This window comes from Lathyrus oleraceus, chromosome 6 (genome assembly GCF_024323335.1).
Source record: "Lathyrus oleraceus cultivar Zhongwan6 chromosome 6, CAAS_Psat_ZW6_1.0, whole genome shotgun sequence".
Classification (NCBI taxonomy): Eukaryota; Viridiplantae; Streptophyta; class Magnoliopsida; order Fabales; family Fabaceae; genus Lathyrus; species Lathyrus oleraceus.
The window spans coordinates 86,030,377-86,055,797 of NC_066584.1; the positions used below are offsets into that span (position 1 = coordinate 86,030,377).

At 35.0% G+C, this 25,421-nt stretch overlaps 1 protein-coding gene across 1 annotated transcript; it reads right to left on the minus strand.

Annotated features, from left to right (window-relative positions):
- Positions 1–14,931: 14,931 nt before the first annotated feature.
- On the minus strand, positions 14,932–15,500 carry LOC127097181 (small polypeptide DEVIL 4). The gene has a single exon (XM_051035691.1). The coding sequence runs from the start codon at positions 15,327–15,329 to the stop codon at positions 15,171–15,173; it is 159 nt and encodes a 52-aa protein (XP_050891648.1). The 5' UTR covers positions 15,330–15,500; the 3' UTR covers positions 14,932–15,170.
- Positions 15,501–25,421: the final 9,921 nt, after the last annotated feature.

The window sequence follows — 25,421 nt, forward strand, 5'->3', positions numbered from 1 at the left end:
TTGTAATATCCAACTGTTAAAACAATGGGTCAAACTTAACTAAACAAATTATAATAAGATTATATATGTTTAGAAGCAAGAGTTGGGAATGATCCATATGATGGATTGGAATAAGGAGTTATTCACCCAACTGAAATTTCGAGAGTTGTATGAGATACAATTGGAAGGAGTTCCTACCTAAATAACCCAGTTTTGTGTAATCCGCCTACGCGGACTTAGAACGAAGTGAAATATGGATCTCGACCCACTAGAAAATCTTCCAACGGGATTTTTCGAATCAAATGATGATGGTCATTTGTTTTGAGTAAAATAGTGGGAGCATATTTAATTAAAGGCCTAATTAAATATGTCAATGATACTTATATTTTCATTAATCCTTATGTAGATTACCATGACAACAAACACCTCTAACAACATCTTGCGATCAACCCTTGACAAGGAAAAATTGTCTGGGACAAATTTTCTAGATTGATACCGAAACCTGAGGATTGTCCTCAAACATGATAAAGAGAAAGGCAAGGAAGTTGCCAAACCCAAACCCACTATTGATGCTTTAAAGCCTAGTGGAGGCATAGAAAAAGAAGACACCTGCTTCCATTGCGGTAAGACCGGACACTGGTAGAGGAACTGCCCAAAGTACCTGGAAGATAGGAAGAATGGAATAGAGACTCAAACTTCAGGTATTTTTGTTATTGAAATTAATTTATCTACTTCTACATCATGGGTATTAGATACTGGATGCGGTTCTCACATTTGTACAAATGTGCAAGGACTAAAAGGGAGTAGAAAATTGGCAAAAGGTGAAGTCGACCTACGAGTTAGTAATGGAGCAAAGGTTGCTGCCTTAGCCGTAGGAACTTATGAATTGACTTTACCTAGTGGTTTAATAATTCAGTTAGAGAACTGTTATTATATACCTACAATTAGCAGGAATATTATTTCCGTTTCTTGTTTGGACAAGTCTGGTTTTTCATTCATAATAAAGAACAATTGTTGCTCAATTTATTTGAATGATATATTCTATGATACTGCACAAATGAACAATGGACTATATGTCCCTGATCTTGAAATGCCTATTTATAACATTAATACTAAAAGGATGAAACCTAATGAGTTAAATCCAACTTACCTCTGGCATTGTCGATTAGGCCACATAAATGAGAAACGCATTTCCAAACTTCATAAAGATGGACTCTTGGACTCTTTTGATTATGAATCATATGAGACATGCAGATCTTGTTTAATTGGAAAGATGACAAAGTCTCCATTCACAGGAAAAGGTGAAAGAGCTAATGATCTTTTGGCCCTCATACATACTGATGTATGTGGACCACTGAACATACCAGCCAGAGGAGGTTTTCAATACTTCATCACATTTACTGATGATTTCAGTAGATATGGTTATGTGTATTTAATGAAACACAAATCAGAGTCCTTTGAAAAGTTCAAGGAATTCAAGAATGAAGTACAAAACCAACTAGGTAAGAATATTAAAACTCTTCGATCAGATCGAGGTGGTGAGTATTTAAGCCTAGAGTTTGATGACCATCTAAAAGAGTGTGGGATCCTATCCCAACTTACTCCTCCTGGAACACCCCAATGGAATGGTGTATCTGAGAGGAGAAATCGAACCTTGTTAAACATGGTCCGATCCATGATGAGTCACACTGATCTTCCAAACTCCTTTTGGGGACATGCACTATTGACAGCAGCTTACACACTTAACCGTGTTCCATCCAAAAAGGTTGAGAAGACACCATATGAGATATGGAGTGGTAAGAAACCACATATGTCTTACATGAAGATTTGGGGTTGCGAAGTTTATGTGAAACGACAAATTTCAACTAAGCTTGAGCCCAAATCTGACAAATGCTTACTTGTGGGGTATCCTAAAGAAACAAGAGGGTATTATTTCTACAATCCTTCTGAGGGCAAAGTGTTTGTCGCTCGAACTGGAGTTTTCCTAGAAAAGGATTTTATTTCCAAAGGAATCAGTGGGAGGAAAGTAGAACTTGAAGAAATTCAAGAATCACAAAGCATCGATACACCTATGGAGGAATTAGAGCAGGAAACACAAATAGTTGTGTTAAGAGCAACCTGCTCAAGTAGAACAAGACCAGCGTAGGTCAGGCATGATACATCACCTACCTGAGAGATATGGATATCTCATAACAGATCAAGGTGATGTATTACTCATGGATCAAGATGAGCCTGTGACCTACCAAGAGGCCATAACTGGTCCCGAGTCTGAGAAGTGGCTAGAAGCCATGAAATCTGAAATGGATTCCATGTACACAAACCAAGTTTGGACCTTGGTAGAGCCTTCTGTAGGGGTTAACCCTATAGGATGCAAGTGGGTCTTCAAAAAGAAGACTGACATGGATGGTAAAGTACATACCTATAAGGCAAGACTGGTTGCAAAAGGATATAAACAAATTCATGGGGTTGACTATGATGAAACCTTTTCACCAGTTGCAATGCTTAAATCTGTTCGGATTTTACTTGCTATCGCTGCATTTCATGATTATGAAATATGGCAGATGGATGTCAAAACTGCTTTCCTTAATGGGAATCTTCTTGAGGATGTGTACATGACACATCCTGAAGGATTTGACATACCAGAAGAAGCCCAAAAGATATGTAAGCTACAAAGGTCAATCTATGGATTGAAGCAAGCTTCCAGAAGCTGGAATCTTCGTTTTGATGAAACGGTAAAACAATATGGATTCATCAAGAACGAAGATGAGCCTTGTGTCTACAAGAAGGTTAGTGGGAGCATGATCGTTTTCCTGGTATTATATGTAGATGACATATTACTCATTGGAAACGATGTCCCTACCCTGCAACAAGTAAAGACTTGGTTGGGGAAATGCTTTTCTATGAAGGACCTAGGTGAAGCAGCCTATATATTAGGAATCAGAATCTATAGATATAGATCACAAAAACTGCTTGGCCTAAGTCAGAGTACATACATAGACAAAGTACTGAGACGCTTTAATATGCATGATTCCAAGAAAGGATTCATACCTATGCAACATGGCATGTGTCTATCAAAAACATAATCCCCTTCAACTAAGGAAGAAAGGGATCGCATGAATAAGATTCCATATGCATCTGCAATAGGATCTATCATGTATGCCATGTTATGTACTCGACCAGATGTCTCGTATGCTTTAAGTGCAACGAGTAGGTACCAATCTGATCCTGGTGATGCCCATTGGGTAGTTGTCAAGAATATCCTTAAGTACTTGAGAAGGACTAAGGACTCATTCTTGATATATGGAGGTCAGGAAGAGTTGGCTGTAATTGGTAACACCGACGCTAGCTTCCAGACAGATAAGGATGACTTTAGATCGCAATCTGGTTATATATTTTGCTTAAATGGTGGCGCTGTGAGCTGGAAAAGTTCAAAGCAAGATACAGTTGCTGATTCTACAACCGAGGCCGAGTATATTGCTGCCTCAAGTGCAGCAAAGGAAGCTGTTTGGATCAAAAAGTTCATTAGTGAACTTGGCATAGTCCCTAGCATTGTGGATCCCATTGGTCTCTATTGTGATAACAATGGTGCTATCGCACAAGCTAAGGAGCCTAGATCTCACCAACGATCCAAACACATACTTAGGCGTTATCACCTCATTCGAGAGATAATAGATAGAGGAGATATGAAAATATATAGAGTACCTACACTTGACAATATTGCTGACCCACTGACAAAGCCTCTTGTGCAACAGAAACATGATGGCCATACTAGATCAATGGGCATTAGGGGTATGCCTGATTGACTCTAGTGCTAGTGGGAGATTGTTGGTGTAAGCCCTAGAGGCCAATACTTTTGGTACTTGTATCGAATTATTTATTAATTAATAAAAGACTTTTTCTTTATTATGTTTGATTAATAAATCCCCTAGAATAGCTAGTCCGTTTAATGTATCAAGTATGACTTAATCATGAGATCACATTAAACATAAGGACACTATTCTTAAAGTATCTGTAGTCGAGCTTTATTGTGAAGTGGGATAACATTAAAGCATTAAGACTATTATGTTTATAGACTGATGATCACATCTCATGGATCATGGATAAAGAGTTATCAAGTCTTAAACATAGGTATGAATATTAAGAGTAATATTTATACCGGATTGACCCGCTATGAGAATACTATATAGAAAGTTATGCAAAGTGTCATAAGTTATTCTCATGGTGATAATGGTGTATACCACTCTTCGACCTAAAACCACTATGGATCCTAGATGTAGAGTCGAGTGCTTTATTGCTGATCCAACGTTGTCCGTAACTGGATAACCATAAAGACAGTTGATGGGTACTCCACGAAGCATGATGAGGGACATGAGTGACCTAGATGGAATTTGCCCATCCTGCGTAACAGGATAAATGTCTATGGACCCAATATTGAACTGGACAAGGATGACACGGTCTATACCTTGTGTTCAATATAGACATAAGGGCAAAAGAGTAATTATACACATAATTATTATCACAGGAGGTTTTGTCAGATCACATGACATTTTCGTGTCTTGGGTAGCAGTGATGTGTTGCTAGATACTGCTTACTGTTTATTATGTTAAATGCATGATTTAATATAATTGCCAATGTCGCGAAAACCTACAGGGTCACACACAAAGGACGGATCGATGAGAGATAGAGCAACTAAGGAACATCGTAAGGTACGGTGTACTTAAGTGGAATACGAAATATGGTAAGGTACCAAATAATTAAGTGATTTTGGCATATTATGAGATATGGGCCAAAATACACTTAAGTGGGCTTTTTAGCTTGAAGCCCACACAAGTGGTTCTATAAATAGAACCCCTTGGGTAGAAGCATTATCACTCACTCAGACTCAACTCAAGTGAAAACTTGGAATTTCGTATCTCTCTTTCTCTCACTCAAAGCCTTCATTCATAACAGCTAGCACTGAGATTGAAGGAACCCGTTCGTGTGGACTGAGTAGAGACGTTGTCATCGTTCAACGTTCGTGATCGCCACAAGAGGTAACGATTCTATCACTGATCATGCCCATTCGTAAGGATCACTAAATGGAGAAATTTTTAAATTCCGCTGCGCCTTAGATGGCAATTCTCCTTCACTTTCGACCTTCTCTGCAACCTTTTTATCGAACATCACAGTGCATCAGGGATACATCATCACTTTTGAATCTTTAGCTTTGCACCTATGGAGAAAGTATAGCAACGCTATCCAGCCTTAAGGTGCACAACCTCAATCTAATTCTCACTTTCGAACTCAGCCATGTCAAAATCGTCAGTAATTTTGACCATGTTGATTATTACAAGCTCCACATAACTAGCATCCCTAACTTGTAGCGGGTCAGAGTCGATCTTCATTGAAGCTTTTCCTTTGGAAAATTTCAATATTCCTTTGTTCAATGCATTCTGAACAAGACCCCTGAAAAGAAAGCATTGTGAGGTCTTAAGCCCTAGAAAATTGTGATATTTACAAAACCCCTGTTTCTTTCTTTGTTCTAATGGTGATACTTTTACGCTTGGTGGCACTAGCACTTGACCATCTACGACCAATAATTCGAAAATCTCATCACAATTGGTCACTTCGAAGGTATAGGTTTCTTAGGGAATTTATCATTTTTCTCAGGCTCAGAAGGATTCTTCCCATTTGCAGGCATAAACAAGTTACACACATATGGGGGACCTGGATCTAACTCATCCACATCAACCTCAATTTCTTCGAGATGGTTGTATTCGACATCTGACGTTAAGTCACTATCTTCCATGTCGATGAAGGCTACATGTTCCTTCTTACCCTTGTTCACTCTGGCTTTCTCAGCCTTCAGTCTTTCGATCTGTCAAACTCTGTCGGCCAACTGAGCCATATCTCTCAGACACTATGTATCTAATTTCTTCCTAATAGAGTAATCTAATCCCCTAACGTTCATTTCAACTAACTCGTGCTCAGACACTTGAGTAAAACATCGTGTCTTTAATAATTAGAATCAATTTAAGTAATCATCGATTGATTCAGTGACCTTTCGCTTCACACTCGACAATTCTTTCAAACTAATCTTGGATTGTCCCATGTAAACTGCTCATGGAAAATTCTTTCTAATCGAGTCCAATCACTGATGGAATGGGAAATGAGGGTTGTAAACCAGGTAAAGTATTTTTTTCTGTGAGAGAACTAGGAGAATGTATCATCCTTAAGTTCTCATTATTTGCTATGTCTCCTGCCTCAGTCAAATATCAAGAAATATGCTCGACGATAGACTCATTTATATCACAAATAAATTTGGTGAACTTAGGGACTTTCCATCCCCTTGGCAGTTCAGTTTGTAACACATGTTTTGATAGATGAGATGTATATTTGGCCTCTATAGACCTATATTCACGCCATTTTGAGTCATTATTCGTTCGAAACTTGTTGCAAGGTTGTTTTCTCCCAACAAATTTCCTTGTCAAACTTGGTGAACGACTTGATTAGTGTCTTGGTTTTGATTAACCATTATGATAGGTTGACGTTCGACTTCCCTAGGTACCTCTTATTCGACTACCTATGGTGTAACACCCTTTTTTATACCCCAAAATACTTAACATATAATCAGAGTGAATAAGCACGCATATACACAAAAGGGCGTCACATCGACGTTTTCAAAAACTAAAAGCTTTCAAAAACCAACATCATTCATCATCAATATACAATACACCTGGTCATTTAAAATAACACATTTCAAATATCATGAATATACAAGAATATGCGTTCGCAGCAGAAAATAATGAATACTCATGTATTTTATAATATGATTCATGTCCCATACCATGATCATCTCTCAATAACTCAAGATAAAATAAACCATATCCTTACTATTTGGCACTATGGCCTCTCAAATAGCAATTGCAATTAAACATGTTCACAAGTAATAACATAATACATATCCAAATAAGATATGAGTTCAATACTACTAATCTACCCCGTGTTACATGACCAGAGCATTGACTCACTACCTAGTCTCTAAAGCGAAACAAGGAAACTCTCCGGCTAAATCTCGAGTAAGCTACCTTCCAATTACTTCAGCAACACTACTCTTGAGTATCTGCACGATGCCCATGTAAAGGCAACATTCAAACAGAAGGGTGAGAATTCGAATCATTATGAAGAAGTATAATAAAGCACAATGATTAAATCAACAATTAAAGGATTCATCACACCTTGTATAACCATGTAAATGATACTAACCAACATTTATTTCACATGTTTCAAACATCCATCAAAACTCAAGGAGTATAATATTAAAATCCAATACTATATTCCCAAATATACACATAACTATAATTATCACATAATCACATATTTTGCCAAGTCATGTATCCAAACATCACCAAATTCAATTACCATATCTCATACACACATAACAATCACATCAATGCATATATTCAATTATCACATAACTCTAATGTGACTCAATGCAAGACATGTGACTCTATGCATGTGGTACCGCAATGTGAACCCAACGTTTCACCGCTTTCCGATTCAATATCTAGAATCCAAGCCACACTTCCGATTCGGACAAGATCAAAGCCACTACGTCTATTTCCAATTAAGGATCAACGTCTGCTACGCCTATTTCCATTCAAGGATCAACGTCTATCACCATGTGAACCCACAGTTTCACCGCTTTCCGATTCAATATCTAGAATCCAAGCCACTACGTCTATTTCCAATTAAGGATCAACGTCTGCTACGCCTATTTCCAATTAAGGATCAACGTCTATTACCATGTGAACCCACAGTTTCACCGCTTCCACCATAAAGCCGACCATGCCATGAATGAATGTACACATACCAATAATATATGCAATTAAGATCATCTCTACCATCTTAATCATTCCACATATCACCATAATTCAACTCTATGAATTATCCACCAATGGTACATATACACATTCATAACAAATACACCATTCACATATATACGCTAATTATCAAATACGCACACTTAGATTTCATTTCAAAATGATTATAGCATTTAAAATCCCCGATTTTACCTTTTTCAACAGCAAGTAACCCGTTAAAGCATTTTGGGTAACCCGTTACTCAGTTTACAGAATTCAATTCCTGGGCAGATTTTCAGCAAGTAACCCGTTAACGCATTTTGGGTAACCCGTTACTCAGTTTACAAAATTCAATTCCTGGGCAGATTTTCAACAAGTAACCCGTTAACGCATTTTGGGTAACCCGTTACTCAGTTTACATAATTCAATTCCTGGGCAGATTTTCAGCAAGTAACCCGTTAACACATTTTGGGTAACCCGTTACTCAGTTTACAGAATTCAATTCCTGGGCAGATTTTCAGCAAGTAACCCGTTAACGCATTTTGGGTAACCCGTTAACACGCTTAAAACTGGAATTTTTCTTAACATTACCATTACTGTAATGAAATTTAATAAACTAAATGACTCCTCATTCTATCCCTCAATTTCACCCATATATCCATTCCAAACGAAATTAATCATCACAAATCAAAAATTACTCATCAAAACCTAACAATTCCAAAACCATAAAAATTAAGCATTTCAACCTAAACATATTTCTACCCATTGACCCAATTATACTAACCCATAATAATAAGGATTCTCCCCCTTACCTCTTTAATTTTCTGGAAACCCTAGCTCCTCCCTTGTTCTTCTCCTCTTCTCCTCACTTTTCCTCTTTCTTTCTCTGTTGCCTTGAAAATGACCAAATGAGTGCTACCTCTCACTCTCCTCACCTCTTACTATTCTAGTGTTATATTTGGGCTTAAGGAATGATACTTCTAATTTAATTATTAGGCCCAATAAGACATAGTATTATAATATCTCTATTTAGTTCAAATAAATTAAACCAACACAATATACACACCAAGTTAATTAATATAATCAATTATTATACTACCTAACAACCAATTAATTAATTAACACTCCAAATAAATAAAATAAAATATAATAATAATATAAGAAATAAATACTAAAAATTGGGTTGTTACATATGGCACATATTGCTGCCCCCGATTTATCATGTTTTCCTCCAAGGATACCCCTTCATTTAGAACTTGCCTAATGACCCGGGGTTGTACAACGGGTCAAACTTGCGCTAGTGGAGCGCCAAAAAAATCAGCAATTTGATTCATTTGAATTGCCAATTGTTGGTAACTCCGATTCGTGTTTTGAATCAATGGGTAAAATATAGTATCCATTTGTTGGGTAAGAGTATCGACCATATCATGGTTACTCTCATCCATATGCTGTCGCATTTCCATTACAGAATTCGACGTAAACATTGGCATTGACTGGGAAGCAAATCCCATTCCCATATGGGGTGGTATATTTCGACCATGGTTACCTATGGCCGACCCAAACACCAATATTTACGAATAGGTATTTGCAGCATTATCAACGAACGTTGAAGGATTAATATGTAAGCTTTCCATCACTGATGTTGGCACTCCATAAGGTTGCTCACGCCCCAACATATGCATTGCGAAACCCGTGGCAAAAGGCCTATATTCTGTTGCCATACTTGGTCTAGGAGTCACTGGGTGACTGAAGGGGAAAAACCGTCCCTTCTTGCACGATTAGTGGTGTAACCTTCGTTGACGGTATGACTGATATGCAAGCAATCGAAGGGATTGTCTCAGTCGACGCCACCGTGACCGTGCTTTCCCTAATACTGTTAGAGGGCTGTTCTCCATTATTATTTATGGGAATAGCCATTCTTTTGACGTATTTCCTCATAGATTTCCCAACTTCTCTCTTAGTTATCTTACCACTTCTCAATCTCAGCACACTCACAAAATGATAAGTTAATGAAATGAAGAACTTAAAAATGACACTTTCAAAATGAAAACTAGAAATTTACACAAAAAAAGGTCCCACTGGGTGTGCCATTTTGTTTACTGGTGAATTTGGTAACAAAACAAGTTTCTATTAATACTTAAAGGATCAAACCCGAAAATATCCTAGAACATATTTGTGTGAATTACGACTTTTGAACATGTTGCTATCGAAATCTAAATGTAGTGTTTGAAAGATATTTGAACTTGAGTAAAATGGAAATGTAAAAACTTTGCAAATAAAGTGACTGAAATTAAAACATAAAGACCTTAAAGGTAAAAATGAAAGAAAGTAACTTAAATGCAAGGATCACTTGAATGTAAAATGCTTGAAATTTTTAAATATGGAACGCATACGTACATATTTCCTCACTCGTTTCTCAACACACAAATACTTTGAATTTGCAGGATTTTTAGTATAATTGCGGACCCATACAACACAAGAAAACATCTACTTATATACTAGTCTAAAATAACTACCCACAACGGTTGACTAGACACACCGCGCTACGTTTCGCCTCCATGCAACTGTTATCTTCGACAGACTTCCACGCGTCTCAGAATAATCATCTGATTCTATCCAAATCTGCCTCATTCAACTAATCAAAATAACCAACAAAAATATTGGAAATTTCACGCAGTCCAGACTGCACAAAGACTCATTTATTCTTACTACATGATTCGACTAACAAATCGCCAATCCACCCATTCGACGGGTTAGAATATATCACCTCATCCTATGATCTCGACTGGCCATGGTTAACTCCAAACATCACCATGACATGTCCTCGTGTCTTACATACCATTAATGTCCATGTCAAAAATATGAGGTTACAAATTTCCCCCCAAAATGTCATATTTAGATTTAGATAAAAAAAGAGAAAGGTGACATTTTTTAGCATATTTTCGAAACTGTTTCAACTTCACTGCTGACGTCATCTTAACCATTGCCACTTTACTGCGCATTATCATTTTCCATTAGAACTTTTCAGAATCTCATCATAACTCCTATTTTCTAGAAAAACATGAATGTGCACGTCTTCACTAACTGTTCCACTCACATCAATGTTGCTACTTCATAATCCAAGAAATCGCTCCATTATTTCCATGTGCATGCCATGTATCTGATTCTGACCAGAAATTGATATTATAAAAAACCAAATCCATTCTTATGACTGGAACCATCGAAGTATAACTTCCATGGTCCTGGCTCTAAGTAATTTAAAGGTGTCTCGACTATCGAATGATCCACGATAAAGTCGGCGACCACCTGCCCCTTCATGGCCTTTAAAGACACATAAGTTAGGGAGTATTCTGTTAAGGCAAGAGCCAATTTCCTAATTTGACTATGTAAGATTGGTTCAGACAACATATGCTTAATAATATCGAAATGAGAAGACACATATACATCGATCGATTTTATATAGTGCTTTAACTTCATGCATGAAAAATACAAATAAAGTCACATCTTTTCTATAAGACTATACCTAGTTTTTGCATCGTTATGGACTTGACTAAGGTAATATATGGCCCTTTTGATGCCATTATCATCCTCCTGTGCTCACATACTTCCTATAGTCAAGTCTGAGGCAGAAATATACAACCTCATGCACCTATTTCTAACCGGAGGGGAAAAAATTGAAGGCTTCATCAAGTACTCCTTTATTTCGTCGAAAATACTTTGATGCTCTGACTTCCAAATAAACTTTTCCTTCTTCAGGCGGATTAACAGCGAGAATGCTCGAATCTTGCCACTTAGGTTTGAAATGAACCTCCTAAGAAAATTCATTTTTACCAAAAGAGATCGAAGCTCTTTCTTGGTCGAAAGAGGTTTAGTTTCCCTGATAACTTTCATTTTGTTCTGGTTTATCTTAATGCCCTTCTTATGGACAATGAAACTAAGAAAGTCCACACCCTGCACATAAAAAGCACATTTAAAAGGGTTCATTTTTATTCCGTATTTCCTCATCCTTTCGAATGAGTGTCGCAGGTGGCCAAGATGGCCATTTCCCGGCGTAGACTTAATGACTATATCATCAATATATACTTGCATAAATGTCTCAATATAATCATGAAAATTAGAATTCATCATACTCTGGTAAGTTTCCCCAGCGTTCTACAAGCCAAATGGCATCACTACCCACTCGTAGGTGCCTAAAGCTCATGAGCATCGAAATGCCATCTTCGACACATCTTCATCTGCAATTTGGGATTTTGGAAGATTCTTCAGCTTCAACATGCATCTCGTTATATCCAATATGGTCATATTTCTAATTTCTACAATTCCATTATGTTGAAGAGTGTAATGAGCAGTTACCTCATGATCGACACCATGTTCTGCACAAAACTCTTCAAACATCTTGGATGTGTATTCACCACCTCTATCTGTTCGCAAAAATTTAATCTTCTTCTAACTCTGGTTTTCGACAAGCATCTTGAATCTCTTAAAGATTTTGAATACTCAGTCCTTTCAGTTGATCACATGGATCCATAGCTTTCGACTAAACTCATCGACAAATGATACAAAATACCTGTTTCCACCAATGGTATGATGCTCAAATGGGCCACATACATCTGAATGTACAACTTTGAGTTTGCAGGAGGATCTCATTGGCATAGTAAAAACGAAAGACTTTTTGGTTTGCTTTTTGACCAAACAACCTTCATAGAGTTTGTCGGGTATCTCAAGGCATGGTATACCAGTTACCATATCTTGAGTAAGAAGTTGATTGAGTGATTGAAAGTCCAAATTTCCAAACCTTAAATGCCACAACCAACTATGCTTGTGGTCAACAACAATTTATAGACATTGTACTTTAGTCGAACTGATCATGGTCTTGAATGCCCTATTCTTTGACAAAGGAGATTTCAAGACCAAATTATTCTGAGTTTCGAACAGTTCCAAGGCTCCATCGTTCATAATCACTAAGAAACCTTTTTCGACCAATTGTCCAACACTTAGCAGATTTCACTTTATTCCAGTTACATAGAGTACATCTTTGATCATAGCATTTCCTCCAATGCTCCTTTGAATAAGTATGCCGCCATTACCTTTTGCTTGCAACGAGCTATTCTCAGCAAATTTGACCTTGCTCTTCTTTGACGAGTCGAAATCTGCTAACCACACTTTTCAACCAGTCAGGTGATTCGAGTAGTCCGAGTCGAGGAACTAGATCTTGGAGTCGACATGGTCATATGCAACTATAACCATAACCACCATATCTTCAAAATCATCTGAATCTTGGCTTGCAAGGTTTGCTCTTTTCTCTTTGCCTTTTTTCGCTCCTTTGTCTTTACTGTACCAACAATTCTTGGCCAAGTGATCCCAATTGTCATAGTTATAATACTGCACACCTTTTTTCTCTTTGTCTTTTTGAAGCCCTATCACCGACCTTATGTTTTTGAGGGTTCGACCAAGACTTCTTGCTCCGAGTCTTGTCTCCTTTGCCTTTGAACTTGTCGAAACCCCCATGCTTCTTCCATGCCTGAGCCTGCAGTGCTTGTATCGAATCTCAAACCCCTTTCCTTTGGACAATCCTAATCTTATGCGCCTCCAACAAACCAACTAAATCTTCCAGTTTCATGCTTTCAAGATTGTTGGATTCTTGAATAGCTACGATAATGTGATCAAAGTGAGAGGTCAACACACACATTACCTTCTCAACTATCATCTTATCAGTTAAGGTTTCACCACAACCCTTCATGAGATGAACAAGATTATGCACTTTCGACACATAGCTTGCAATCTTTTCATCTTCTCCCATCTGCAACAATTTGACGACTTTGACTTTCTCACATTCTTCATAGTACTTGACAAGAATATCCCATGCCTCATTCGCCGGTTCAACATGAGAGATCTTGTCAAAATTCTCCGAATCTATCGCCGATTGAATGTAATACGCGACCTTGCAATCTTTCTTCTTCGTCTCCTTGTTCACGACTCCACAAGCATCAATTGCATTCTCAACAAGCTCAGGGATGGTGTTAGTAAGCACTTCTAGGGTTTCATGAAAGCCGAACAAGGACTTCATCTGCTTGTTCCATCGGTTCCAATTTTTGGCGACAAGAATTGGAAAAAAATCCGGAACGCCATCAGTACCATTCATCTTTGCAGCGATTGATTAACAACCCACGATTCCGGAAACACGATCATTGACATGTGATTTTTGAAAACACGATCAAGAATCTAACCGGGACTCTAGATACCAATTTGTTAGTGCGTAAGACACTTTTAATGAGAAGAGAAATAAAAAAAATAAGAAAATTAAAATTGTATCATTAAATTATGATTATATTACTAAACTAAATTATAAAATATCTATCTATATGCAAATAAGTGACTTTACTACAAAATAATAAATATAACCCGCCTAACTTTAATTAACTTTCGGGACCTCCCACAACTTAGAATTATATATAAAAAAAGTAAGTAAGGTTTTGTTAATAACTTGGTTAACTTTTTAAAATACGATAAACCTTATTTTAGAAATGGAGATGATCTTGTTGTGTTTTATGAAAATGAAACAATTGAGAAAGAAAAAAGAGAAAGAGGAAAGGGGAAGAGAACATGAAGATGCTTTGATCATTTCAAAATGTAATTGAATATTTAGAACATATTATTAGAAAAATGGAAAAATTATTAAAGGAGGGTGATGAAAGAGCATTATGTTAAATATCTTATGTGTGCGTTAGGCTGTTCCACTATCATTTTCTTTTTTTAATGACGGTCACGCATTATTTTTAATGTTATCTTCCAAAACCAAATAATTAGATATCCATATTTTATTAAAAAGAACATTTTTATTGCAAGCATGTAGTGACATATAACCACTCAAGTCCAAATAAAAATCAAATTTTAATTTATTTTCTCTCACTTATTATGTTTGGTTGTAAAATAAATGTAAATAATTTATATTTAAAGATATTTAGTAAAATTAAGTTGAATAACAATTTTTTTAAATTAAATAAAATTTAAATTAAAAAATTACAAATGTTAACTTAAAATAAAAATAAATTTTAAATGCAAACATGTTAAATCAATTTAAATTCAAGTTTTACAATTTGAAAAGTTAATGAAACATAAGGCCTATATTATTGAAGAAATTCAACTTGAATTATCATTATATCTATACATGGTTGAGTACTATATCATATAATTTACAGTTTAATCAGAAACTCCTGCTTAATCTAGCTCCTTAATTACATACTCCTTCACCTACCCTACTAAGTAGTAACAAAAACTACTACATAAAGTTCCCATAATAGAAGAACCTACAATTGCAATTACAAATATTCATCATTCTTGTACTTACTTTTAATCATTCCAGCACAATAGTAAAACAGTACATCTCCATATTATGTATAACCTTGCTCTCTGCTGACGAACTTGCTTCGAACTGTATCGTCCCAACGATCGAAACTTCGAACCCTTCATTGAAAATGAACCAGCAGTAGCAGTAGCAGTAGCAGCCATTAATTAATTTCTTATACTTCAAAGTTTGCTGTGTGAACAAGTTATGAAAGTATACCAAATTAAGGTGTGTGTAGTTGTTGTTTGAATACTTGAATAATAGACTAATGAACCATAAATATATATATGGAGTTGATTGAAGAGGTAGTGTGTGTGTGTGGAGGAGATATGAAGGAAGAAAACTTGTGGTGGAGAAATGACATGGAAATGAGCCCATATATATTATGGTTGTGTGAAATTAAACAAGACATGTATGTCCCACTATTCACCTATGACTTTGTCTGTTTTGCCAAACTCGATTGAGAGGGACTACTCATCCACTACTACTAGCTTCATCTCATCTTTCTCATCTTATTGGTACTTTATTAATCTTTCATAATATAAGATTATGTTGACTAAATTAAATAAAAATTAAAAAAATTGAGAGTAGTAGTATAATGATTGACAAATCAATATTAGTTTTACAATCCTCTTTTTTATTTATTTAAATTCTGATAAAGCTTCACGGCCCACCTTATATAAATTTTTTGTTATAAAAAATAAAAATAAAATTCTTTTATATTTTTAATACAGTATTTATTACATATTAAATAAAAAGATGTAATATAATCAAAGTACATAGATAAAAATTTAATACATTTTTTAAAATTTTTTTAATTTGATCTTTATTTTGGATGAGATTGTTCGATTTTCTGGTATCTCACCTTCAATATGTAAATGACACATTCTTTTTAACATTTCCTACTGTCGCAAACATGTAAAGTATTAAGGCGATTCTAAGAGAGTTTGAATTGATTTCGGGTCGGGTCTTTGGGTTAGCTTCTTCAATAACAGTCTTGTAGGAATTCATGTGGACCTTGTCTTTTCGACCTTTTTGGCCTCTACGGACGATTTCCTCCACTTCATAAATGAAATCCTCTATTTTAAATACCAAGACTTGTCGGTGGGGGCAAATCCCAGACGTGAATCTACTTGGAACCTTTTAGTCAGTTCTTTGACTAAGACGCTTCATTTATGTAAACAAATATATGTTAGTTGAGTGTGGTCGATGCTTCTTCTTCATTATGTGATTAATTCTATCCATATCTTCTTTTTGTCTTTTTTGAAGATGTTTGCGAATGTTTGGAGGAATCTTATTAATATTTAAAGAAGTTTCCTTTGGGGAGTAGTGAAAGAAGATTTTAAGATCTCCTGATTCAAGTGGAATAATGTTTGTAAACTTAAGAGCAAATGTAGTTGAGGAGTGAGGGACCTCTGATTGGTAAACCTGACCTTTTTGGCTAAATGGAGATAAAAATTGGTTTATGGACTTCAAGTCTTAGGTGTGATATTCTTGTAGATAGATATGACGTCTCACTTGTTTTCTCTCTTTTGGAGGAGAATTTTGAGTTTTTGATATGTTTCTCCTTGGTGAAAAAGGGAGTCTTTTCTTGAGTCAAAAAAGGATGACCCTTTTGATTTGTTTGTTGATTGTATTCTTAGGAAAGTGAGATCGTACCTCAAGATATATTTTTAGGAGGATCCTTGGGAAGTACCTATTCATCTAAAGAACAAGTTTTTTGGTCTTTTTTCAACCTCTACGTACTCAACTTGATGAGTTAGTCTAGGGATATCCGATGGATGAGAATCTTTTTTTCTTCGCGAGTTATTTGTGGTTGATAATCTTCTCTCTGTGCTTCATAGTTATACTATGTCTCTAGCTAGATAGAGATAAATAGATCTTGAATCATACATGATATGATATATTCTCATCTGCCTCTGCTTTTATGTTCAGTTAGACCTGTTTATCCCTTCTCTGTCCTCTGATTCGATTGAGAGCTCAACCCTCTCCCTATTCTGGACAAGTTGGCTCGCTTCTAAGGTGTTGATTTTTTCTTTACAACTTATGCAAGATATATTACTTTCTATGAAGAATTTGTTCAAACAGAAAGTGACTGTTGATTCTAATGTGGTATATTGCTCCATGTGTGTAGTGATGGATCATAGTTGGGCCAAGGGGCCACTAGCACCCCAAAGTTTTTATTTTATATCGTGAAAGTACTAAAATACCCCTAGTTAAAATTAAAAATTACAAACTTACCATAACTCTTTTACCCCGACAATTTTCTTTCTCCATTTCAATCCGAATTTTTTTCACTTCTTCTCTCTCGTTCATTCAATCATCGCACAACACCCACGCCATTGCCGATTCGCACCGTTGCCACCACTCACGTCATCGACGTTTTAAACTTCTGTCACCACCCACTGCAATTCTTGCTTCATCTTCATTCAACTATTTTCTTCCTCTTGAGTAAGATTTAATCCAAAAAATTTTATATACAAAATTACAACTCAAGCATTTGATTTATTGTTTGCTGCAAGCATGAAAGCAAAGTTTAACTAATTAAAGAACCTTAATATTCTTCTTTCTATTTTACTGTTATACGTTTTTTAGTTGAAAAATGAATATGGTTTTATAGGGTTGTTACTTGTTATAGCAAAATGAAGATGGTTTTCTAGCTTTGTGATTTGTTACAACTTTCTTTCTACTTTATTGTTATAGTTTGTCATCTCCATCTTCACTTAAAGTGTATTTTGTTAATTTATTTAATTGATTATGCATCATAAAAGTGAGAATGAAGAGTAGAAAAGTTCTTTCTTTATTTAATTGTCAATGTTGTTTGTTTTTCTACAAAATGCCACGACGAGATACAAACTTCCCAATTAAATGAAATTGAATATTTATTAGAAATTGGTGATATTGTAACCAGTAAAAGTGAAAATCAAATTGATACTTTGAAGTGAGATAGGGATACTTGATGGACATCACACTTCTCTTCTATTTCTAAATTGATAAATATGTATGAAGCAACTTGTACTATTTTAAGAAAATTTGCAATGGAAGGATAAGTTATGTTTGAGGTGGAGATGCTAATAGTGCATGTAATTATTTGAAGTGATTTGATTTCATATTTATATTACATATGATGAAAGAAAATATAGGGATCAAAAATATCTTTTGTCAAACCTTACAACAACAATTTCAGGATGTAGTTAATGCTATGAATTTGGTTTGTACAACAAAAAATCTTATTCAAGAATTGAGAGAAAGTGGTTGAGATGAATTATTTACTTCCATATAAAAATCATGATATTGTGATTCCTGATTATAATGATGTTCATTTAATAACAAGATTTGATAGTTCTCGTCTTAAAGATAACCAGATAACCATTGAGCATTATTTTAGAGTTGAAATATTTTTCACTATCATTGATAAATAATTACAAGAGATGAATAACAGATATATTGTGAGTAAGTGATTGGTTTGTTAAATCTAAATTGTGATTTGTCTCCCAAGGACAATCACAAGACTTTAAACCTTGGTACTATTTGCAATCTAATTGAGTAATATTATCCTATGGACTTCAATGAGTAAGAGATGATTAATTTGCAATCTCAACTTACACATTTTATTATTGATGCGCGTCAAACATCGAGTTTGAACAATTTATCAACTATTCAAGAACTATGTTCATCTTTGGTTTCAACAAAAAAGAAGGAAAACTACTATTTGATTGATAGACTGCTCCACCCTATCACGACTCTCCTAGTATTTAAAACTACTATAAAAAGATCTTTTTCCCTAATGAAAGTTATCAAGACAAGATTGAGAAGCAAAATGAAAGTTGATTTTTTATAAGATAGCATGATGATTAACACTGAAAGCTATTGTTGATTCTGAGACTATTATTGATGATTTTAAGCTACTCAAAGAGTGTAGAACATTATTTTAAGATATTTTTAAGTAATACTCTTTAATCGTTTCATGTTCAATTTTTTATATTACAATTTAGATATTTTATTTACATCATAATATGAATATTTGATTTATAAATTATAATTTAATTTAGTGCTTACTCCAAACTTTTTAGTCTGATTCCACCGATGCATGTGTCGGGGTTTGGTTGAGTCAATTTTTCATCTCTTTACATTTGTTAATTTGGTATAAAATCTTTCAATTACTCCCTCCGTTCCTTTTTAAGTGTCACTTTCTTGATAAATTTTTGTTTCTTTTTAATTGTCCATTACAAAGTTCAAGATAATATTGATGCATTCTTGTCAAAATTACCCCTATATAATTATTAAAGAGAGAGAAAAAGTAAAATGAATGTAATATTTAATTAGGGGTATTATAGGTAAAAGGAGAATTATTATTTAAAAAGTAACAAAAATGATTAGCTTTTTTGATATATATAAAAAGTCAAAAAATGACACTTAAAAAAGAACGGAAGGAGTAATTGATTGATAGGTGATTATTCCTAGTTCTCATAGACATCCGTTTGATTTTTTTTTTCTTCTTAAATGGTAGAGCCTATGGAGGAATGATTTTGCTATGATTTCTAGCAATAAAAACAATAAAGCATATAGAGTGTCCTATATTTAAATAGGTTGAAGGTATATGTTAATGTCTTTAACTTTGTGGGAAGTATGACTCGGCATCTACTTAGCTACAATGCATGCCTTCTAAATTGTTTTATTTTCTTTAACTTGTTAAATCAAAACATATGACATCATAAGGGATGGATCATCTACAACCTATAAAATTAAAATATAAATAAATGAAGAACCAATGAATGTGTTGAATTTTTTGTATTTGTATTTATATGTTAGTTGATAATAAAGACATATTCTTAATGACAGTTATACCAGACACATTTCTTCTACCTATTTAATTGTTGGAAGGCCAAATTAAAATATTAGTAAACCAGAATGTGGATAAGGTATTTTAGATGTCATTATGACAATAGTGTAGTATATGATTTTTCATATAACATCATCATATTAAAAAACAAACAGTGCAACTAAGGTCATCAAATGGAGCTGCCATCATGTAACACGTGGCACAAGATAACAACTGTTTTGGTTTTTCTTTTGTTTTTTGTACACCCACCACCACTAGTAATGGATTTGAATATAAACCTTATAATTCTATTTGAGCAAGATGAGTCAGATACACGATATGCATATAGAATATGTAGGATTTTGTCTTTTGTTTTTATATGTAAAATTCAACAAGAGATCATTTGACCTTACTCCTATATTTAAGTATTTAACATTTTTGTTTAGTTCATTCTTTAGTCGCGGTTATTGTTGATAAAGTATTCTTTGCAATCACATTAAATTGCAATTATGCTACGATTTAAAATCATTCATTTAATCGTAAGAATTGCATGAGAAAACTTTGTTCATACTTATTCAATTATTTTCATCAAAAATTCAAATTCCAGAATTCAAAACTTTTAGCATTTTCCATATGCTATTAAATAAAAACTCCAACATGAACATCAAGACACTATACAATACATACATTTCGACATCAATAAGATAAAAAATATAGACCATAAACATAAAAATAAATAAATAAATAAATAAATAAATAAATATATATATATATATATATATATATATATATATATATATATATATATATATATATATATATATATAGATTAATATTTGAGTTTTATTTATTTATTATTAAAAAAGTTAAAAATATTATAATTAAGATTTCAGTATAGAGAGATTTGTCCAAAAAAATATATAAGATGTGTTGAAATCCAGAAAAAATAACTTTTTTAAATGTTAGTTTGAGTTGTCCAACACTTATTATATTTATTATATGAGTGTTATGCGGGTGTCCGATATTTTTGATATATGTCATACGTGCGTCATACAAGTGTCGAACACCAATGCATGTCGACACATACATACTCTTCAACGTGTCTGTGTTTCATAGCTCAAATGTGTATTTCAAACACTGAATTTTTAAAGTTTAAAAGTTATATATATATATATATATATATATATATATATATATATATATATATATATATATATATATATATATATATATATATATATATATATATATATATATGACCACTAAGGACTACAAAAAAATAAGGTCGGGACATGCATATTAAATGGTGTAAGTCTACAATCTTAACTTGTTATGCAAAAAAAATACGGACAAAACGAGCATGTCTGTCAGACCAAATCTGTTTTGTCAACAACCTCTGATGACTGATAACTGATGGATGAAAGCTTATGATGGATCATCAAGAGGGGGAAGCATACACATTGGGCAAACATTCATCTAAAGGTCAAAGACTCACCCAAACAAGTGGGAGAAACACCATATATTTATCCAAAATCTTAAGGTGATAGGTGTACGAGTCCTCTTACTTATAAAATGCTCAACCTCTACTTTTTTAAGCAATGTGAGACTTAGAACTCACACTTGTTTCTCCACACAACTCACACTTGTTTATCAATAATCTCCTTCTCAAGTGGGAGTCCATCCACCATGCACCCATCAAGTGGAAGCTATTTCATCCACATGCTTGTACGACCGTTGAGAGACACCCTTATCTCGTCATGGGCACTTCAACGGAACACCACGCCACACCACCATGTCATGAAGACTTTCGAGACAAGGAGTCGATCCCTTACTCGAACCGGATTCTGATACCACTGATGGGTCATCAAAAGGGGGAAGCATACACATTGGATCAAACATTCACCTAAAGATCACAGACTCATCCAAACAAGTGAGAGAGCACATATTCACCAAAAACTTTAAGATGATAGATATATGAGCCCTCTTACTTATAAAGTGCTCAACCTCTATTTTTCTAAGTAATGTGGGATTTAGAACTCACACTTGTTTCTCCACACAACTCACACTTGTTTCTCCACACAACTCACACTTGTTTCTCAATAACTTATAGCTGATGGCTGATAGTTGATAAGTTAATTTGAATGTTTGATAAATTAATTGTTACACTAGCGGATATATACAAAATGACATAAAAGAATATTCTTAATTAATAATTTATGATTTATTATCTTATTATATTATATTATTAAAATAATTTTTATTAAAAATAAATAAATATACTAATAAAAACATGAAAACAGTTTTAATATATATGAAAAATTAAAGATAACATCAAAATATATTAAATTTGTATACATAATTTATAATGAAATTTAACGAAATACATAAATTAATAATAGTGTAATATGAAATTCACTTAAATTAATCTAAAATAATTATAAAAAGTTTATTGTTTAATACTCTACAATAAAACTGCAACAATGTCCTGAATTTTTTTCGTCTTGATTGATTTCATTGATTTTTCTATGACATTCGGTAACTTGAGAATTATCAACACTATTTCAAAATTTATTATATAATTTAAATGTTATTTAAAGACATTAAATATTACATTATCTTTTATCTTACAAATTAAAAGATAAAAACATTGATTAAATAGAACTTTTTCATCAATGTAAAGCGTAAAGCTAAAAACTTTTTAGACCCTAACAAAGAGTCTTAACATTTGTCTTTAATTAATCCATTAAAGAAAAAATTAGCTCACCACATATCTCATAGAAAATAAAAATCCTGTGATATGAGATGAATTTGTGGTGTGAGAAACATTTATGCATTGAACCAGACATTGATGTTGAATACAGTTGATAAGAACATGCTTTTCCATAGCCTAATAATGTAACTACATGAATGCCTTCCATGTTCACGTGTACTCTGTTGTCTCGAAACAGAACCGAGTTGTTGTCGTTATCGACCATACAAGCTGACCGGTTATCATTGCCGGAAAGCCATAACACACGCCAAATTCCTTCATATTCACTCAAAGGTGAAATTCAGCAACACAAAATGTGATGATATATCAGTCTCATATTTTAAAAGATAAGACCCACATTGTTTTGCTTGTTACCGTGAAGGCAGACAATTTCACCTTAATTGGGCCAACCTATATGAGATTTGGTTGGCAAATTTTTTAAAATTTTATCCCAAGCTCCTACAATTATGTAATGAATAAGGACAAAAGAGGTAACAAATCACAACAGAATAATCAACACGTGGCATATGATCCTCAAATTCAAGAGTTGGGGCGTGAAGTGAGAAGCAAGACTCCCAACAAAAAATATACCATTGATTTCATTTAAGTAGCTCAATGATTGGTAATGAGTGGTGTGGAATTTAGTGGCAAGAATTGGATTCTCTTCTCCCTATGAGCACTATGCTTTTTAGATCCTTCATTTAATTTCTCTGTACTTACATTTTTGCAAGTGGAGAACCACAATCATTTTATCATTTACGAGACAATACTTGAAATTTGTACTGTTGCATTGAGAAAATTAGTATAAATTTACCTTAATCGCTATGTATTGTGTGCAAATATTTTGAACCATAACAATTGGTGCTTTCATTGACCTCCCATGGTTGAGGGTACTCTTACGAAGGGTCTTGAGAACTCCATCGCTGAGATCAACAAAACTTTGCAGCAATTTCTGGAGGATTCAGATCGTCGTCACTCCGAATACACCCAGCATCGTCTTATGGACCAAGCCCGTTTGGAACGCGTCGAAAATCAATTGAGTTCGCTCCATTCAACACCGCACCCCGGCAACAAGGGCTCCGTCGTTCCTCCACCACCACAGCAACCATTTCAGACCCGGAACATCAAGCTTGATTTCCCACGATCGACGGAACAAAGGTAATGAACTGGATCTTTCGCGCTGAACAATTTTTTGATTATTATACCACACCGGATGTTCACCGCCTTACCATAGCCGCCGTACACATGGAAAAGATGTAGTGCCATGGTTTCAGATGATTTCACGTAATCATCCCTTTCAGTCATGGGCTATGTTTACTCGGGCCTTAGAGATGGAATTCGGCCCAACCCCTTATGAATCCCCTAGATTGGCCTTGTTCAAACTTACCCAAACATCCACTGGTGCTGACTTTTACTCTGTTTTCACTGTTTTAGCCAATAGACCCCAATGACTCAGTCCAGATGCTACCCTAGACTGCTTTGTTAGTGGGCTCAAGTTAGAAATCAAACGAGACGTCATAAGCCAAACACCAACCACCCTTTCTCGTGCCTTTGCTCTGGCAAGGTTGTTTGAGGATAAATACAACCCACCTCCATGCAAGAACCCACCCCCACCAATTCCAGACCTTACCATTACCCAAGCCCAAACACTAACCCCAAGCCTACCAATAATGTACCCATTTTACCTAACCCCAAACCACCCAATCCACCACCTAAATCCCATCCAGTCAAAAACATCACCAGAACAGAGATGCAACTTCGCAGAGAGAAGGGGCTATGCTATTACTGTGATGACAAGTTCTCTCCCACACACAAATGTCCAAACAGCCATTACTTTGTGTTTCAAGTTGAAGATGATGACACTGCACAGGCCATCGAAAACAATGATTCGGCTATTCCTGACTCATATATTGTTGACGATTCTGAGCACCATCTTTCCTTGAATGCTTTGAATGGGTCACACGGAACGGGTACCATGCGTTTCCAAGGGCGTATTCAAGGGGTCGCTATCACGGTGTTATTGGATAGTGGAAGTTCTGATGATTTTTTGCAACCTAGAATTGCAAATTATCTTCAACCCCCTATTGAATCTACTGCTCAATTTCCAGTTTTGGTTGGTAACGGAAATTCTTTAACTACCATGGGGTACATTGTTGATTTACCGGTGGGTGTCCAAGGCAATACATTACACCTACCAGTTTACCTACTCCCTATCACTGGTGCGGATCTGGTACTAGGAGCCCCTTAGTTAAAGACATTAGGGCCACACATAGCAGACTATAATGCTTTGTCCATCAAATTTTATGTCAAGGACACATTTATCACCCTTTATGGTGATCAACCTAAAGGTCCAAGACATGCTCAGTTTCATCACATTAAGCGATTGCACAACACTCACTCAATTGAAGCTTCATTTACACTTCAGTTTCAGAAAATTGAGCCTTCTTCCACTAGTGCACCAACTGAATTACATCCGGACCTAGCCACCATTGTTACTACTTTCTATGATATCTTTGACGAACCAAAGGGCTTACCACCACTGCGGTTTCAGGACCACACTATTCCATTGCTAGAGGGTAGCAACCCGTTCAAAGTGAGGCCTTATCGCTATCCACATAGTCAAAAGGCACAAATAGAGAAGATGGTTGCGGAAATGCTAGAGCAAGGCATTATTCAACCAAGTAA

Bases quoted from the DNA above. Each gene is read 5' to 3' on its own strand.
- LOC127097181 (XM_051035691.1), bottom strand. From the start codon at position 15,329: ATGGCTGCTACTGCTACTGCTACTGCTGGTTCATTTTCAATGAAGGGT.